Below are 20,164 nucleotides of genomic sequence, written 5' to 3' on the forward strand. Positions count from 1 at the left end.
GTGCACGAAGCCTCCTGTCACCTGGACGCCCGAGCGAGCACGACCTGGGTAATCTCGCACCGTTCGCACAGCCCAGGGGTGCCCAACAGGACACGTAGGCTTGGTCTGGAAGCTGCCCTGTCCCTTCCCCTTGCTCCTCTCTTTCACCCCTGCTGCCTAAAGCCTTGCCAGGTCAGGCTGGGCCCAGTGTCCCGCGGGCGTGCGGTAACAGAGGGCAGGACGGCTGGCTGTCCCCATGCTCGGCCCTCCCGGTTGCAGGCTGCTGCGGCGCCGGCCGAGCCCGCAGCGAGTGCGGACACCCACTGCTCGGCTCCTCATCCAGGGAGGCGAAAGGGGCAGGAGACGAGAAGGGACAGAAGGCAACGAGGAGCAGGAGGCGATGGGGGGCAGAGGGCGAGGAGAGGAACCGGGCGAGCCCCGGGGCCGGCGGGCGTGAGGCGGCGACCGCCGCAGCCGCGCGGGAGGGGACGCGGCGGCGCTCGCGCTCCGCCAATCGCGGGGCCGCTCGCGCGCGGGCCGGGAGGCTGCGCCCACCCTGCGGCGGCGGCTGCCGGGCGAGCCATGGGCACGGTGCCGTCCGCACTGAAGCACTGCCTCAGCTACCAGCACCTCCTCAAGGAGCAGCTCTGGATCGCGGAGCCGCCCGCGGCCGCGCACCCCGCGCAGGTACCGCCCGCCGCGGGTCAAGGGATGGGACGGGGCCGAGCCGACAGGGCGCGGCCGCCACCAGGGGGAGGACGGGGCGCCGCCGCCCCCTCGCCGCCCCCTCGCCGCCCCCTCGCCGCCCCCTCGCCGCCCCCTCGCCCCTCAGGCGTGCTCCCCGCGCCGCTGCTGCCCCTGCCCGGCCGCAGCGCCCGGCTCTCTACTCTCTCCTCTCCCCTCTCTCCCGCCCTGGCGGGAGCAGCGGGGAAGGCCCTTACCCCCAGCCCCGCACCGCTGGGGTGTGTCTGGTCAGTGTTCCAGCACACGGCCGGTGTTAACCGTGTGTCAGGCAGTGCGAACACAGGTGCGTGGTACTGGGCAGCGGTGAGACAGTGGCAAACCGACTCATCAGTGGTCCTCTCCACGCGTGATCATTCACCATGTGAAAATGATAAAAGAGCAGGGTGAGACGCATTTGGGCGGGGTCACGGCGCTGCCCTTGCGCCACGCAGCTTGTGTTGCTCCCACGCGTTTGCTGTCGAGGGAAGAGTCACTGCAGCCGTAGGGGTGCGGAGGCAGAGCCGGGGGCAGTCACGGAGGGCTGAGTGAAGGTGGCTGCTCATCCTCCTGTCTGTGAGCTGTGAGCAGATGTGGACCACGGCTGCAGGTAGTGAAGGCTTGTTGAGGCACCCGGGCAGGCTGCGAAATCAACGGCATAGGCCATGACCGTCCTAAACATGGCTTTGAAGGGGAAGAAGTGAAGCGAAATTACCAGCATATACTCTCTGGACAGTCATTCGGTCCAACTCCAGCTCCAGTAATCAGTCAGTGCTTTAAACCTTTAAAAACATAAGCCAAGCCTAGAACAAAATAGTTTAAACTGTACTTAAATGCATTTTTAATTTTCGTTTTTTAAGAGTAGCTCTTGTTTGTTGCATCTTTCTTCTGTTTTCAGATAGGTGGTGGGATCATCTTCCATTTTTCTCCACTCTTTGGAAGTGAAATTTAATTCCTATGTAGCAATGTGACTTCAGAGGTGGAGAGATGATGAAAAATGTACTGAGTGGTATGAAAACTGGCAGCATTTTAATTTTGCTACAGGTGCTCTGAGGCTCATATCTCAAAAGATGCATATATGGAATACCCAAAGCAACATTGTTGTGAGCATAGAGCTTTGTATAGGTAGGCCCCATAGAGCCTCCAGCTATCATATTTCCCTGGGAATAGTGTCTATCTAGCATTAAATTTTGGGGGAAAAATCAACTTTTTTTTTTATGGTAAAGAAATAAAGTAGAAATAATGGACTTTAATGTACTAGGCCTGAAGCAAAGCACTATAATTCTTTTCGTGTGCCCTTGCTACATTTTGGTGCATCATTTCCTTTCAAAGGATCTGAACATTTTTTAAAAGTTTCCTTCAAAATAACTTGATATGCCACTTGATTGTGTCAGTCTCTCTCCCCTTATCAGATGAAGCATTTGAAAAATCTTTTGCAACAGAGTGGGCTTGCAGTTAAATCAATCATTAACATCTTCTCAGAAAATAGTAGATTAAAAGAGAAGTTTTATTTATTGTAATGGATCATTTTACTTAATTTTTGCTGTGCTTTTCTTTTATTTTCATCACCATTTTTCTTCAAGGAAAGAAAAATCTTCTGTCCAAGGATACAGAAGGATGTCTTCATCAATCAGTAAACAGCAAACATGAGAATATACAGCAAGCATCTTCCCCATGCACATTGATGTGGGTGTGAGCTGCACAGTAGACTAATTAAATCTAGAATTGGTCATTGTTCATGTTTTTTCACATTTGCTTCTGCATTAACTTGCTGTGATTTTACATGAATCTGTTCAAATTTACATATTTCTCACATGGATTCTTAAACAGCCCACAAAGGTTTTGCTTATGTAGGAGTGCATTCCATACCAATCCCATTCAAGAAAAAAAGTGTTCCTTGTTACATGATCTATAACTCTACTGGCTCAAGTAATGGTTGTAAAAGGTTTGTTGGTCTTTTTTTTTTTTTTTTAATGACATCATATGCAAGATAGTTATGGCAGCACCACTGCAATGATATTTATGAGAGCACACTAAGAAATAAAATAGGAAAGAGGGTTTAGGTACAAGAACAGTTTCCCAGAAATAATGCTTTCATGGCTGATAAAAATAAAGAGTTTATTTACTTGCTGAAATATTTTCAGGAGTTCCTCAGGATTTTTCTTTAACCACCAAGTAAAATGTAAATGTTGCTGCCAGGGCTCTTGTAAAAATAAAATCATTCTATTTATTATTCTGTTTCATCTAGAGACCCCAAATATATAATAATTTGGTTATATACTGTGCTGACAAATTTGTAGTCCTGTTCAGGTTCAACCACTTGAAGCTCTACTAGAGGTGAAATAATGGGTTCTAAAGTGAGTAGTAGAATATCTTAGTCTTTGTTTTCCCTTCTTTTTTCTGTTTCATTAAGCCACCCATTTTTGTGGTATTTTTAGAACAATATTTGACTTTAAAGATAGACTTGCTTGAGTAGTAAAGTTATTAAAAATGAGAGACGAAAAGTAATAGGTAATTTGGCTAGGTGGCTAAATAGACAGTAAATAGAATTTTCTACTACATATTTGAAGAAGTTACTAATACCTAATTCAGTGTTATTAAGACTATTCTGTATTGCATCAGAGAATTACTAAACACCTGACTGGTCAATGAGACACCACATTCATGTTGCAGTGTGTTCATCTTTCTCCATATTCTTAATTTCTTAACTGCTTGCTTCAGAATGCTTCTGTAATGCTTCATACAATGAATACAGTTCAGTTTCATTTTCTTAGCATTACCCCAATGTATATGGTTTTTATTAACAGGTCTGATTAACTTAATATTAGTTTATTTTTATTTTTTAAACTTAATCTAGTTTATTTTTATTAAATAAGAGCTGTAGTCACATAAGATTTTGTTGAAGACATGGATTTATATCAGAACTGTAAAATGTGCTGGCATCTATGGAGAAAAGAGGTGGCCATTGATATTGCAGTATTGGGAAGATTTCTGCAGAGATCAAGGTCATTACTGGTGGTGACTCACAGGATTTGACCAGAGTGTGTAATGTACTTTGTGGTCTGCTTTGTGAAATGCTCAGGCTGAGCAGCAGGGAAGGTGTTTATCTGCTGCTGGTGTCCTCTGGTTTAGCAGGAACCTTCTTGCTGGAGAAGAGATGGTCTGAGAGTAATTTACATTGATTGGTCTTGTCCTGCAGACTTAATGTTATATTTTCATGTAGGCTGGAATGGAATTTTGATGCATTAGGAATATGCTAAGGACACAGCAAGGAAGAGCTGGATGGCTAAAGAAGTATTAAAGACTGGGATGAAATTCAAGGATACAGAACGATTAGGTGCTTTGAGACCTAAAACCCAAACTAGAAACTTTGATTTTATTGTTAGAAGAAACTGAAGAAGAACCTTGGAATCCTCACAAATCGTAGGATGAATATTAGCTGCCAATATAGCTGGTAAAAAAATCAAGTTATGTTGTCAGATAGAGTAGATCAAGTATTTCTAGTCAAACAGGTAGATGTTGATGCCATTGCAAAGAAGCTGTATCTATTCCATTTTGGTTAGTCACGTTCAAGAAATTGAATTCCAGCTGGGATAAGTTAGGTCTTGCATCTTAGGTCTTAGGAATTGGAGCATGATTTGGGAACATTGATCGGGAAGAGGGAGGTGAAATGTAAAATGTCTTGGGTCTGTTTGATATCTAGTGTTAAGACCTGGAGGATGTGTGGGCAGGGTGGGAAGAAGAGGAATTAGCTGTTTAAAATAAAGGAAAATGTTGCTACCCACAAACACACACTTATACTCAGTCCATGTAATAAATATAAAGTAGAAATTTAAAGACAAATTACCCATCGGTGGAATTCTTTAGGAGGTTTGTAATCACAGTAATGAGGATATGATTTAGGTTTACTAAAAGGATTTTATTATGTGGTTTCCATAGTAGGGAAGATTATTTGGTTTTTAAGAACTTTTAATGATTATAATAAGGAGTAGAAGATAGATATTTAAATGTTTTAAAAGAGACCATTGCATGTCAATGCAATTACATTGCATGGCTTAGAGAACTTTGTTAAGGTTAGAGTGTCAACTTTAGCGTGAGTGTTCATCTGCTGCTTTAAACTGGGGAATTCTACTCTGCAAGAGGGTAGTGGCTTGTAAACTTCTTTTTCTTAAACTGTTACATTTATGTACTACTAGCTAGGTGTACTAAGGGGTATATATATATATATATAGTAAAATAAGAATATATTAGGAGTCGTAGTTTGGTGAGGGCTACCTACACTTACAACAAATGAAGCAAAAATTAGACAAAAATATGACTCCAGTCTTTTATTTCGCTGGATGTAGCTGTGACTCTAGGAAGTGTAATCTGTCTAAATAATACTAATGTGTACTATGTTATGTTGTAGGATTTCTGTCACAGACTTAGGCTGTCATATGGAGTGCAATATCCAGAATCATTAATGGTTGTTCAGGACATTATCATTGGAAAGTTATGTAACCAAGGTGGAACAGAAATGCCAGGTGCTAAATGTATAAAATAATAAGCAAAAACTTGGGTCCTCTAATTTAGACAGCTAACTTCTGTTTCAGAGCCTTGATTCCAATGATTTATGTGCTACGTGCCTAAATACCCAGACTGAAAATGCACAGATTAGGATTCCCTCATCTCCTCACTGCATGACACTCTTGGATCTAGAGATGCACACAAGTGTCTTACTTTTTCAGTTTAATGTGCTAGTTTAGATTTTGTAACAGATTGTCGTGTTTTAAACATATGCTAGAAACCTCTCAAATTTATTTTTAAATTATCTCAAGAATAACAGCAAAACCCATAGTCTATGTATATATAGTCTATGACAAATATATATGTCTTACTCACTTTTGTTTGATTCTTGATTCAAATTACAGCATAAGAATTGAGGCATATGGTATTATGCAGCCTGGGAGGAGACAGCAGATCTCTTTTATTTGAGTCTTTTAGGTACACCTCAGAGCAACTGATTTAAGACATACTTTATTTCATGTTCTTTTTATATCCATGAAATTATATATTCCATAAAAAAATTAACATTTGCAGGCTCTCATCAAATAACTATTTAGACCATTTTCATTTTTTAATTTAATTTATCAAGCTAAGAAGTACTATAAAAAATTGCTCACAACAATATTGCAAGTTTATTAGTTCACTGTGACAATTACCATACATAATTTTTTATACCCTTTTTTAAAAAAAAAAATTTAATCTGATGAAAATTTCATGTAAGTAGAGGAAAAACAAGGTAGTTTTCCTGGACTTAGTGTTGCAGTTTTTGTTTCTTAACTCTTTCAGTGGATGGCATTATTTAAAGATACTTAATGAAATCTTTGTAGAGAAAGTATGTTAATTTCATTGGGCAAAGATCTTTTTTTCCCCTCTTCTCTTTGTCCACCATTTTTACCTCACTCTGTGTTTTCATCCTGACCTTGTGTTGTCTTTCATATAAACTAAGATGAAATAATTGATCACTAAGTGTGATCACTGAAGTTCCTGGTTTCCATTCCTACATTCTTCCAGCCCTTCTGTATTTTTTCATATGCATAAGCCTTGTCAATACAGAACTCATAAAATGGATCTTTTTATCAGTGAATACATTACAATAATATCCCAAAAATGGGACTTTTTTTTTGCTTTGTTACAGATTCCAAGGAACATTTATTTTCTTAATCTTCTTAAGATTTAAAGCATACAAAGTTATTAAATAGAAATAATGTATTTATATATATTATATAAATGTAATTATTAAATACATATAATAAATAGAATAATAAAGTGGAAGAAATTATAATTTAAATTATAGCAATCTATGAAGTTTGTATCAGCATGCTGTTTTTTCTTGTTGAATTTGGAAATGATGAATGACATATGATTTATGCTGACACTGAAGGTAATAAATAAAACACCCTCCCACTGAACTGAACTGGAGTGCAATGCTGAGCTCTTTCTGAAATGTTCTTTGAAGTCAGGAGGAGTTTCCCCTTCAGAAGAGCAAGTCACTAGACTCATGCCAACTTTTTCAGTCAGGTATTTTATGTGAGTAAGATCTCAAGAACATTGAAGAGAGAGAGTCTGAAAAGGCTGAGTAGTTGGTTTGCTAGGGGTGCCAAACAGGTTGTGAGAAGTTCAGAAGCTGTTAAAGTGTAGGTTTGACCTAAGCTGAGTCACTGACTTTCAGGTTTTTTTATACCATTGGTCTGTAAATACTAGACAGATAACAGGAGCTTTTTAGTTGATAGACATCTATGCTATACTGCTATTAGTAAGTGAATTTAATTTTTTTTTAATAAAGGTGAAAATACTGTAAAGGATTTGCTTTGCAAATTTGGTAGCTAAAAATATGCACAGGAAGTTTTTATTCAGACCCCATATCTGCTTTTTGCTGCAATCCCATTTATGACTTTTATGCAGTAAGAAACTGGTGCAGTGTAGGTACAGTCCAGAGATAAAGCTGTGTTCTCGTCATCCTTCTTTCACTACATAGATATTTGAGGTGTTTAAAAAAGGTGATGGTCCTCTGAAATTTTAGGAGCTGAAGGCTATTGAGAATCTTTAATGTGTCAAGTATAAAAGAAGTTATGTTTAAAGAAACTGTGGAGAGCTTCAGAAAAGTAGTTATTTAGTACTTCAGGCTGTGTTGAATTCTCTTCTGTTGTTTAGCTCTCTCATTTATTTAACAAAGGTATAATATTTTCTGTAGCATTCTTTTTTTTCCCCCAAATGTATATTTAAAAAGATAATGATAGTTGTGTGGTATTGTAAACTTGAATGGCAAAATGTGCCACCCTAAAAGTTTGCTGGTGCACGTGATAATGCAGATGTGGACCTTGACATACAATGTTATGAAGTACTATGCACTCAGTCAGACTCATCAAATAATTGATCCTCAGAAAATGCTAGAACAGAAAAACAATAATTTTATGTGTGGGAATAAAAATTATGCAGAAATTTGTAGGAAAAGGTTCTGTCTATCTCATCCATCTATCTTCTATAACTTAGGAAAACTCACTGGAATTCTGAGAGAAGTTGCTTTCTTGATTGATCAGAAATTTCTGAGATAAGAGCATGAGCAAAATCAGACTTTCATACTGTGCTAAATACCTGTAAAACAAATTCAGCATTTTTGCTTTTTAGCAAAAGGGAAATATTACTGCTGTGTTAATGTATGCTTTTATAGCCCTTTTGGGGTAGAAATGTCACAGTGGTGCACACGCTTTAAAATTAAGCAGTGCAGTAGAGATGAAGGATTTTTTCTATTTTGTAATATGCCGATAGGGACATAATATACAATTAATAATAAGAATTTTAGTATATAAGGTATTATCAATCATACACATTTTATTATCTGGTCTTTTAATTAGTCACTTCAGAGGAAAACTGCTAAATGCATGGTTTACAATTCAGAAAAATATTTCCACAGACAGTTTTAAGGGTTGCCTTTCAAACTTAAGTTATTACAGTTAGAAATAATCAGCTCATAGCTTTTTTTCCCCTAAGTTTTATAACTTAAGTGGGTTGGGTATCATGTCAATGGTGAAGATTTTGATTAAAATTTGGGACAAAGTTCCAATATTGCAAGAGATGAAAAAGATCCTGCAGGTGATAAGAAGGAAATTATATTTACTGTTGGAATGTTGTTATAGCTGATATTATTTTTAGATAATTCCCTTGCTAAATGGAGATTTATTTTACAGTTTGGTGTAAATGAATGAAAGTTACTCCAATTGTGGCATTAAATTCGAATTTATTTGGATTAAATATTCTTATGAGAGTCATTCTCAGCAGCTCTTGTGACAAAAACACAGATTTATTGCATGCAGAAACTGCTAAAAGGTGCACTGGTGAAAAAATTGTGCTGGGTAGACATTTCTTCTTTGTTTGAGTGGGGTTTTTTTTTCACAGATGTTAGCTGTTTTGTATGGGAATAAAGGTGTTAGTTTATGAGTTTCTTGGAAAAAGAAGTTTAAAGGCTTTGAATGGAGGAGATGTGTGGACTGAAGTGCCAGAGGACATTGCCGGAATGTTAGGTGAAACCCATAGGGAAATAATTCAACAGCAGCATCTGGAAAGGAACTGTATGTGGCTTTAGGGCTTACTTTTAATGCAAGTAGTTAAGATGAGATTAAATATAGGTGAGAAATGGAGGAGCAAGTTAAGTGATGAAGGTGTATCATGTGGAACACTGGGATTAGGGAGAAGATTGAATAGAATCCGCAGCTGATCACATCTGAATTTTTAAAACCCTGGAAACATAATTTGAATTGAAACATATACTAGCTTCATACAAAGTAAAGCAGTGTACATGAATATTTTATTGGGGAAAGAGAAGACAGGGTATAGGCCAGTTCATTGGCCTTGGCACGTCACTTTTGCCAAAATGGGATGAATGAAGATGGTGGAAAGTTAAGCTACTAAGCCAGTTGGCTGTTGGCCATGCAGAGAGAAATCAACTGGTGATTGACAATTTTCTCTTGTCTCCCTGCCATTTTTTTATATTCTTAACTTGATTCAATTTCCTAAGCAGCACTCTTGTCTGGTGCCATGTGAGATGCCCTAAGGTAGCTGAGATGGCTTATAGGATTGGCAGGTATTGAATAGGATTTACTGGAGACTCGTGCCTTCTGGCTCAATGGCTAGAGGTCAAGTCAGATGCATCCCAAATGCAGAAGGGTGCCTGTACTTAGCCATCTGACCTGTGCCCCTACTGTTTGCTGCATTGTTGGATAAGATTTTGGCCATTGCTGACAGTGCGGAGAAGTGGCTTCATTCAGTTGGCCATGTTTCACTGATAGTGCCATTTAAGATGCCCTGTAATATCCTCCTTTACCTCCAGCTTCCAAAAAGCCACTGGTCCTCTGTCCTTCATGCTGTGTTGAGGGATCCTTAAGACATTTAATGTAAATATATACAGTGACTGCACAGACCTAGGACTCCTGTAGACATAACTGTGTAGATACTTAAGGATTGTTAAAGTCCAGTTGAGTCCTATCATTAAGAACATTTCAGGACATTTTGAGCTCAATGAGTGGTCTGGCTGCATTGCCATTTAGTCCATAACTAGTATTATCTGTTGCCAGTCATTGGAAAAATCCCTCAGTTGAGTTTATGTGTCACAGTAAAATAAAATACAGCAAATATTAGTACTATTAGATATTTTTTCCTTTTTTTTTTGTCCTTAGTTAATACTGGTCTTATTACTAATTTTACAACTACATAAATTTCTTTCTCCTCAGTTGAGCACTTTATTATTCAGAATATGGAGGTTTAAAAAAAAAAGCCAATCAAACTTTCTAAATGTACAAAGTCTGGAAGTGAAAGCAATAAAATTTGAGAAATATAATTATTCATTTTGCCAAGACAACTCTTAATCTTCTGAAACAGACTGAAGTGATATATTCCCAATTTGATTTTGTCATTGTCATAGTTCTTCCAGTACCAGTATTTTTTCTTCTTTTTGTTCCACTTCAATGTGTTCAGGTTTCCATGATATATTTTTTAAATTTCATGTAAGAAAATTTTAAAAGTCCTTTAATTATTTTCAGCATAATAGGAAAAAAACAATTTTACACAATTGACTAATTTCATAGTGAAAATGAAAGATTTTAAAACATCATGAATGGCGTCATGTTAAAGATGTAATTTCCTTACCATTATTGGGAAATTATTGTGGTAACACTTTACAGATGCTTTTTTTTTTTTTCCTAAAGAAGTTTATAAATCACAAATTCTTCTGAAGGATGATTTGCCAACAGTGATGAAATAAATAGCCATTAGAATACTGTCATTTTAATCAGTATCTTTTGGAAAGAGAGCTATGGAAAACATAGTCGTGGGCCACCTGTACTTAAATTCATGATTTACTTCATCTTTTAGGCCCAGCCTTTGGACACAGAAGATTATTTTGATTGCAATAGTAATGGAGAATAGTTGATTTACTTTCAGCTTTTAATTTTAATTCTTAAAAATCTATGCATAACTCACTTCTGTTGACAATGAGTTATTGAGAGAGACTTACCTGATAGGGTGGATGGGCAGTATATTCATTTCCCCCCCCCACTGATATCCTAAAGTATTTTAAAGAGCAAATTACTTGCACATGTTGGATTTGTAATGATGATCATGCCTCTGGTTTTTCAATGTGTGTGGAAAAACACCAGTCTTTCTCCCTTCTAGAATTCTGTCTTTAGTCTTGCCTGTAAAACACCGTACACACCATAATACTATTACCATAAATAATAGTAAAGGAAAGTGTGGGAGGTTTTGGCTCCAGTGTCATCAGTATGCTGTTGATCTCTGTTCTCTGTATCCTTTTCATCCAGCCCAGATGGCAAAGTATAATTGCTTTTCCAGGCTTTGACCAAGATAGGGATATGGATGAAAGTGAGTTGGCTGTAAATCAGCTTGGTTAATGGAGAAATGCTGCTTGTTAGCCAAGGGAAGCATTTAGGGAAATAGAAAAAGGTAATGTATACACCATGTCCTGAAAATACATTTTTAATTTTTGCTGAAGTGACTGGCAGTGTTGGCCTCCTGTTAAGAACAGAGGTCTCTAGTACCATTTATTATTGATTTCATTGTAACACAAGTCTAACTGTGGTTGTCTATGCCTCTGCTACCACCTGATGCTACTAATAGCTTCCTTGGTCATTATTTTTCAAGTTATCAAAAATTGTCTGTGACTTCAGCACATCTATGTGCTATTTTAGGTTGCATGAACTGTTAGCCGTAGTTTGGGTATTCAGATGTCTGCTATTCCATGTACTCTACACAGCAACAAATGTATTTTAGAAGGTGTCAAGTCATCAGTATAATTCTGAAAGTTTAGTCTCATACAGGAGACCATTATTTGGCAAATATAGTCTGTCATTTTTGTTGTCAGGTTATGAATGAATTTTTTAAAATATAGACATGAATATTATAGAAGGTATTTTTTTGTTTTCAAAGGTAGTGAACAATCTTTGGGCTTGATGTTATCTTTCTGTTTGTCCTGTAATGCTGCTTCTTTTTTTAAGAGCATCCAACATCATAGCAGAGAATTGGACATGTCTGTTAGACACTCAGACTCCAGTTCCTGAGATTTCCTTCTTTGAAGAACTGTCAGAACAGCAATTCTGTTAGCCTGCCATATGCCTGTGGAATTTTCTGACCCACTGGAGCTTGCATTAGGTAAATTTTAAGCCATGACCACAGGAGATGTCTGTGTGACTCTATACTGACATGTAGTGAGTTGTCCTTGGCTCATAGTTGGAATGTAGCATGGACTCCATGATTTTGATATCCATTTAAATGTGTAATGTATGTAATTCAATGTACATAATTCATATTTCTTCCCTTTGCTTACTAAAGGGAAAACCTTCTGGGGGTCTGTAGCTATCTTCACATCAAAATTGCTTCATAGGTATTTTCCAGTGTACTTTCACTGGCTTTGTTCCTATGGAGTTATAAAAATAGCAATGAAATATTAATAATTAATCTTAATTAATAATAAATCTTAAATGTTGATCATTATATGCTTATATTTCCACATATTTTTTATATAATTTGAAATACTATTGGTAATTGTATTTTGTGCAAAAATTACATATGTTTCTTTTTGAATGTTTATATTAATAGATTTTGCTCCTGACTATTTTATAATGGGAAATATATTGGGAAATACTGCTTTATTGATTTTCTATCCCTCATAGCCTTCTTTACTGTGTCTGTGAGATAACACCACCAGTTAGATTGTGTGCTATCATTTTACCAGATCTATGCTTTGTAAAGTTTTGGGGGTTGAAAGCCATATATGGAAACTTACAAAGCAAGGATTAAATCACACTAAAGCTAAAGAATATGGGCTAACAATTCATGGCTTTATAGCCTGCTACTCAGAAAAACACTTGTCTGGCTTAGTAGTTCAGTGTAGCGCATCAGTTTTGAAAGACACACTGTTACATTTGGTGTCATGGAGAGATCAAGAAGAAAATCTAGTTTATGAAGAAACCGAGAAAGTCATAAAGAAATATAGAATAATATTGCTGCAAGATCAGTATGGTAACACATGTCATTTGTTTGACTAAAAGTAGTAGTTTCAGAATGCATCCCAAACCCATGACATGCTAAAAAAAACAGTGAAGAATCTTTAAGCTTGTTTACTACTTCTGAACTCTGCACTTCCTCATGGAAGGGGAAAATTAGTAATAACCTAAGAAGGAATTTGAGTTTAGTCTGCCCTGTGATATGAAGAGTACAACAGAAAACAACTTTTACCCTTTCATACATTTAGAAATGTATTATTATTACATTTTATTGTTATGCTTTTACAATAAAAGTGAAAGTAGACACCTCCAAACAGTATTCAAATATATGACAACGCTCTCAATTAAACAAAACAGATAGTTCTAGGCTTTCAGTTTATGTGTGTTCATAGATCAAGCTGAGTTCACTTCAATTGGTTATATGAGGTAAATTGTGTCCTGCAGCTGCAGGCAGCTGCAGGTTCTGTTTTCCCATCCATTAAGAACATTCACTGTAAGCAAAAGAGTGAACAAAAGTCATAGAAAATAATCAGCAGGTGTTTCACCCAAAGTATGTGAGAGTCGATCTCTTCTGATCTAATGTAAAGGAAAATAGACTGGGAAGTGAGGAATTCCTCCTGTTCCTTCTCTCAGACTCCTGCAGACAGAGGTTATATTGATTTTTTAACTCTGTAGCTTTTTAGGAAATGTACTGTTCTGTGTTTGTCTGAAAGAAATGTTCTTTCTTATAGAAAGGAGTTCCTTATTTCTTTTGCTACATCTCATTGCATTTTGCTAAGACCAGGGAAGTACTGTGTTGTGTAATTGGTTTGCAAACTTAGTACCTCTGTGGCAATTGTCTATGTGATAGGTGATTTAGCACAATTCCATATTATGTTTAAGTTTTCCTTTTATAAACATAATTCTGTTTGTGTATCAGGCAGAGCTCTTTTACTACTAGTTAAATTTTGGTGTTTTTTTTTTTTTGTCAAACCCTTGTTTGTTGCTTGAATAAAACATTATTCTTTGGGATTCTTTTGGATGTCATAGCATCTGATAGCTGTAGCCTCCAGTGGATAAAAATATAAATCAGAGAGAGCTAATACTCAAAACACTAATGTTCAGATGTATTTTATGAGTGCTGCTACTCTAATCTGAAAAGTGTGATATTTCTGGCCTTCATCAACAAAGCTTATCCTTAGGGTGCTAAGCATTAACAACTACTATGCTTTTGTTTTAGGTGCAACTGATAGAAAGGGTCAAAGGAGGGAGAAATAGGCTGCATTCTAATCCCAGCCTGCCTGAATTGGGTTAAAGAAATACTCAAGGAATATATCTCTGAATTGGATGTTAAGGAACAAGGTTCAGATATTACAATGAACTCTAGGATAAGAAATTTCTCTGTCAGGGAGTAGGGAGGGCCAGCAGCTCCTTAAGGGAGGGACCTGAGGCTGGTAACAGGCAGTCCCACAGGAGCCAGGTGGGGTGAGAAGTGTAGGCCTAGAGGGTATATCCTAGAGGGTAGGCCTAGAACGGGTTCAAGCACAAGTCCAGGTCATTGGGTGAGTTTGTGGTGTTAAGGGAGGTCCTAAGTTACACCTGGGAGTTCAGGTCAGTGAGTCACAGTCAGGCTTTAGTCCAGTGGTGGTAAACAGAGTTAGCCATGCAACCATGTGCCTATCAGGCAGGTCCATAGTGATGAGAGGGATCCAAGGTCAAACTGCAAAGTCAGTCCATGGGTCTAGGTCTGGATTGATGTGAATACTCTGTTTACAAGGGAGTCATGGGAAAACAAGGAGGCAAGAATTAAATTGGTCTGATTTGCTTCTAGGCTGTAGTTTGGGCAGAATAATAGAGATCATGCCAGTTGCTCCAAAGAGATGCTCTGAAATTACTTAGTATCCTCTTCATTGGACTGATGCTAGCTGAGGTTTCTTAACCTTGGTCTGAATACCTTTGCTAGATCTGCTGTGGCTTTGGAAGACCTATTGTAAAGGGTTTTCAATACGAATAGTAATTTATAGATGGTTTTTTTATTTTTGAAATTTGTAACTATGTCCATGAGTAGTGTAGTTGAGTGTGACTCGAATGTTCTAGTTTCGTGTAATAGTATTCTTAACACAGCAACTGGATTTTTTTCAGTCTTTTGGGCATTCCTTAGTAATGTCATTTGTTACCTTTTGATTTGCCAGCTCATCAGAATACTTGACAGAATTTTTTTTCCAAATCTTAATTTCTATTTTCTAAATAAAAGTATTAGTTTTTCCTTTGTTTAGTAGTTAATATTATTTGTACTTTATCACTTTTGCCTTTACCATTAAAATCCTCTTTGTAAACAGGATTAGATTAAACAACTGGCCACTCCAGCAACATGAGCATAGGATAGGATTTAATGGAGACTCATGCTTTCTGGCAAAATGGCTAGAGGTCAAGTCAGGTGCATCCCAAATGCACCAGGGTGCCTGTACTTAGCCATCTGACCTGTGCCCCTACTGTTTGCTGCATTGTTGGATAAGATTTTGGCCATTGCTGACAGTGCGGAGAAGTGGCTTCATTCAGTTGGCCATGTTTCATTGATGAACATAACTCATGATTCAGTTGATAAGCATAAGTCTCATAATTCAGTTAAATTAATTTTTGTTTAAAATCATATTTCTTACTTGTTCATATTATTTGCTTTTTTTGTACACAACCCTGCAACAATAAGAAGTAGTATACTAGCAGATTATATTGGAATTTAATAGTTAATGTAAATGACAATAGACTATTAGGGCTATAATTTTACCATAGAAATCCTTACAGTGAGTTCTCTCCCAGTTCAGACCATCCCCTGATATATGTAAATCACTACTCTTTCCTAAGCTCAAACAAACCTTCTGACCTCAGTGAATATTTGGTTTATTCCAGGTGAATTAACTCTGCACTTAACTAATTTTATTCTGTAATGATTTACTTGGATTTTATATTTTGCTGTCCAATGAAAATCTACAGTTGATTGAATGTGAATATGTCTACTCATTAAGTGCCAGCCTACTGTTTTATCTATGACATCCTAGTTTATAGCCCAGCATCAGTTTTGTCATTTCATTTTCTTACTTAGTCAGCATCAGAAACAATATGGAGAGTCCTAAGCGTTATCTTGCATATTGCTTTTATTGAAATGCATCTGGGATTTCAGTGGAATTTTGTACTCCACTGTAACTGCTTGTTTGTGGTATGTCTGTGTTAACATTCAGGTCATGAATATGGAATGATATAATAAGAAAACTTCACGTGATGAAAGATTCTCGGGGTTGAAGGTTTTTGCTAGTCATGGTCCATTCATGGCTACTCTTCTCCCAGTGGTCATGTCAGCAGCATGCAGCAGAAGTTCAAGAATGAATACTCAGTCTATCTTTACTGAGGGATATTTGTCAGGTGCATCCCACTGTTTTTTGAATCTTCTCCATTTTTTCTCTAGTTAAGCTGGGAATTAATATGTTTTCTATCTGCCTTCTAGTAGTGTGAACTACGTGAACAAGGATTTTAATTTCTTCCTGTTTATTTCCTCTATATCTTGTAAAGTTTAGAGACATCTAAATGTTCAGAAGATTGACCAGTTTTCTTTGTTCTCCTTCCAGCAATCATGTTATTTATCTTAGAGCCTTTTCCCAGTTTTTGGGCATTTTCCCATGTCACTGCAGGTATACATTATGGAGTTATGATGCCACCTCCCTGCTGATTCTTGTTGAAAACTGCTTTCCTGAGTAATTTGTACAAGATGGACCTACCTTTGTTCAGTTGTCCTCTGTGCCAGAACACCACCTTGTGGAAAAGGAAAGCAGAGCTTTATCTTATTGAAAAGGATCAGGATTGAAAAGACCTGAACCTCCAGATTCTTCTCTTTTGTGTTTTTCAGTTACCTTTGAGAAGCTCTGGGTAATATTTGCCATTGCTATTTCTGCCCTTATGAATGACCTTCATGGAATAAGAATCAGAAGGCTGAAAGAAGCTCAACACCTTAAGTCAAAGTAGTGACAGAGCTTAAAAAGTGTGTTTATTTAATCTTCTTACATTTATTGTTGAATTAGGGAGATTATACTGCTTTAATTAAAAGTTACTAGGTTTTTCTGTAATGAACCTAAATTTGCAGCTATTTATAGTTGAGAGAAAATGTTTCCATACAGAAATTTGGCATTCAATGTCTCAAGCTAAATGGTTTGGTTTTCCTTTTTCTGTTTCTTTTAAAAATACTCTTTGGCTGCATTCTGTTTTGAGAGAGGCAATTTTTTTTGGTTTTATATGCTTTTTGTGCTCCCTTGGCAAGGCTTGATACATGGAAAAACAAATTTTCCAGGCTCTTAGTCTTTTATGTCAGCTATTTCCTTTTTGATATTTAAAACATGATACTTTGGTGGTCATTACTTTCTAACAGAGACCCTGTATTATTCAATAAGCAGTCGCCCTAAGTATTTGCCAATACTACTTTTCATATATTGTTACATAAAAATGGTTCATATCGTTTAATCTAGTAAATATTTTTTATGAAACAAAATTGTATACCTGACATGTTTAGTGGTACTAAAATTGGTACTTGTGTATTTTTGCAAAGTTCACCATTTCTCATTCATTTAAAATATGAAAACTGGTTTGCATTTTTCTATTTATTTCTATTTTCTATTTATTATCTGTAGGGCATTTAATGCCATACTTAAAGGTGCTGAAATTTTCTAAGTTGGTCCCGTCGGTTCAGAAAATCATTCTTTTATGCAGGGGTGTGGTGTACGTTTGAAAAGCTCTGGTCATAGTTTGGGGAAATGAGTCCTTCAATTCATGAAGCTTAAGTCCTGGTTGAGGTCTGATGCCATCCAGGTAGTAAACAGAGAAGTGTTTAAACTCTGCCTAAGTTCTTACAGACTTCAGTGTGTTCTGTGCACTTGAAGCTTCACTAGTGAGTGCATATGGCATTGAGCCTGGCACAGAATATGACTCATGGCTCAGGTGATTTCTTCAGATGTTATTTAAGTAATGTCCAGATATTCTGCAAGTGCAGCACTCTGATCAGAAAACTTCCTAGAAAGTGGAGTCTCCTTTTTCTTCCCAACAGCTTTGCCAAGTACATATTTCCTTCTCTCTTGGAAGAGTGTCCCAACAGCTAGTTACTGAGTATTCATTCACAGGACAGGTGAGATTCCAAGGAGTTCAGTCGTCCTTGGATTCAACTTGAACTACAGCATAGAAAAATGCTAGACCCACTTTAGCAGAAGATGGTACACATACTCTTATAGACTCCAATTTGTTTCTATGTTCTATTCAGCAGAAATGGACTGTAAAATGTATAAATATTATACCCGATCGTAAGTATTCTGCCTGTCTTTGACTTGCTTGTTATCTGAGCTTCAGCAATGCAGCATAAGAGAAATGATTAGTTATGCTGGGGAGAAAGATATCAGAGCAGAATGTATGAGATAAATAAGAAACTGGCTGAGGAGGAAATAGGAGATAATGTTGAAAGCAAATTTATTAGACTGGAAAGACATTGCTGGTGGAGTTCCTCTTTCTTCTTAGCATCTTTCTTCTATAGCATTACTCTAATTTTTTTTAGATAATACATGTTTGTACTAAAATAAGATAATTATAGTCCAAAAGTTTTCACAAGAAAGTATGAAGGTGCTACTATCTGCTGATAATCGAAGAACAGGAGACATTTTCAGTGCATTGGATGCCATACAGACAAAACTGAGTGACATTGAAGATAGGAGTAATCAATGTACCAGAAATAAAATTAGATGAAATACGATGCAAAACAAGACTCCTTGGGACTCAGAGCCAAGAAGTTTATTCTAAGATGTTAGTTCATCAGCTTGAAGAGTGTACAGATTTGTTTATATTACTGCCTTGAGTTTGTAGTAAGTGGGAGTCATTCCTTATGTGGTATTCAGTGTTGTTCTCACTCCGTGAACAGTGAATTCAAGTTGAGTCTGACTAGTGAACAGGAAGGCTATAGAGAAAATCAGGGGGTGAGTCACTTGGACTATGGTTCAAAAAGATTGTATATCTGTATCACAATATCACAGACAGAAAATAAAACCAGTACTTGAATGCCTTTCTGCAATATCCCCTCCAAACTTTTCACCCCCATGAACTCCAAGGGCTGTGGACATCACCTGATGTGGCTGTGGGAGCTGTTCTGAAAAGACAAGTACAGCTCTTGATTTTCACAAAATTTTGCCACAGTAGGCACTAAATAGGATTTACAAGATTTGGCCTAGAAAATGAACGCTTTTGCTCTCAAAGTTTTATGGACATTTTTCATGCTCTAAATTATGCTTTGGTTCACATAATCTATTTTAGCTCTCTTTTTATTTTCCAGTCACAGCTTCACTCATAGCACAGCTGTGGCATTTGTCTTGCAACAAGAAGGATCTGATAATCATGAAATAACCCAGATTTATGCCTGTAGTGCTGAAGCAGTGCCATATTTGTGAAAATAACTTAAGAGGAACAATATGCAGCAGATGTGAAGGTTTTACCTTCACATTTAAGTAGGTTTATACTGTCAGTGAGTGTGGGCTTAGCAGGGCCTGACAGAGTTTCAATTTACCAGATGTTCCAAGTGATCAAATAGATGCTATACAGCTGTTTCCTATTCTTTTTACTGGGCTCAGATAAATACACAGTAAATGGTCTGAAATATATTTATTGTATTTTGGCAAGTCCTGCAGAGAACTGCCCACAAGCACCAAGAATGCAGGGAGAAACCAAGGGTGCTCATAGGCATGCTCATTTTCCATTACTGAGGAGAAATTAGCAGCCGTTTGGTTTAAACAACTCTGATGATACTAGTCAGGGAGGAATAAAATATGGGGTTTTCCTTTGGTTGTGGATGTTGTGAGATTAGTGGCTGTATTTACAGAGTGTCCCCAGTCTGGGGGAGCTGTTACTCCCATAGGCAGAAGCTGTCCCCCTGTGCTGATACTGTCGCCCTTCCAGTGGTGTTAAACTCCCAGGAGAGGTGCTGGGGTTTAGAGCAGCTGTCCTGCAGGTAGCTCGTGCTAATCCCAGCTCAGGCTTTCAACACTGGAATGGAGAAACTGGTTTGGCTTCTGTTCTCAGTACAATACAGAAAACAGGAGATTTCCAGAGCTCCTGGCAAATCTGCCTGTGTCTCTCCTGTCCACTCCTGAGCATGGACAGAGTGCCCCAAATCAGCCATGGGGTATGTTTTTAAGGGCACACAGCTTTTGGTTCAATCCAGCCAACTGCTCTGAACTGTTCCTGGACATCTAGGCCCAGTTTACATTAACTGCCACACATGTCAACTTGATTCAATCACAGAGCAGCTAAATAATAAAAAAGGAAGTTTCATATCCCTTCACCTGCTTTCCTGTTCTCATTTCTCCTTCCTCCCCCTCCAGTTCCCCATGCTCTCCTTAGCCCTTTGACCTTAC

At 37.9% G+C, this 20,164-nt stretch overlaps 1 protein-coding gene across 3 annotated transcripts in view; it reads left to right on the plus strand.

Annotated features, from left to right (window-relative positions):
• Nucleotides 1-523: 523 nt before the first annotated feature.
• Nucleotides 524-20,164, plus strand: part of HMGCLL1 (3-hydroxymethyl-3-methylglutaryl-CoA lyase like 1) — a 75,911-nt gene continuing 56,270 nt past the window's right edge. The window contains exon 1 of one of the 3 annotated variants that reach the window (XM_030236029.2): nt 524-666. In XM_030236029.2, coding sequence (XP_030091889.1) covers nt 562-666 — 105 coding nt within the window. In that variant the 5' untranslated portion in view covers nt 524-561. Of the gene's footprint in view, nt 667-1,170; nt 1,310-20,164 lie in introns of those variants that run through there. The other 2 variants (XM_050972450.1, XM_050972451.1) reach the window with 2 other exon arrangements.

The sequence above is a fragment of the Serinus canaria genome, chromosome 3 (assembly GCF_022539315.1).
Source record: "Serinus canaria isolate serCan28SL12 chromosome 3, serCan2020, whole genome shotgun sequence".
NCBI lineage: Eukaryota > Metazoa > Chordata > Aves > Passeriformes > Fringillidae > Serinus > Serinus canaria.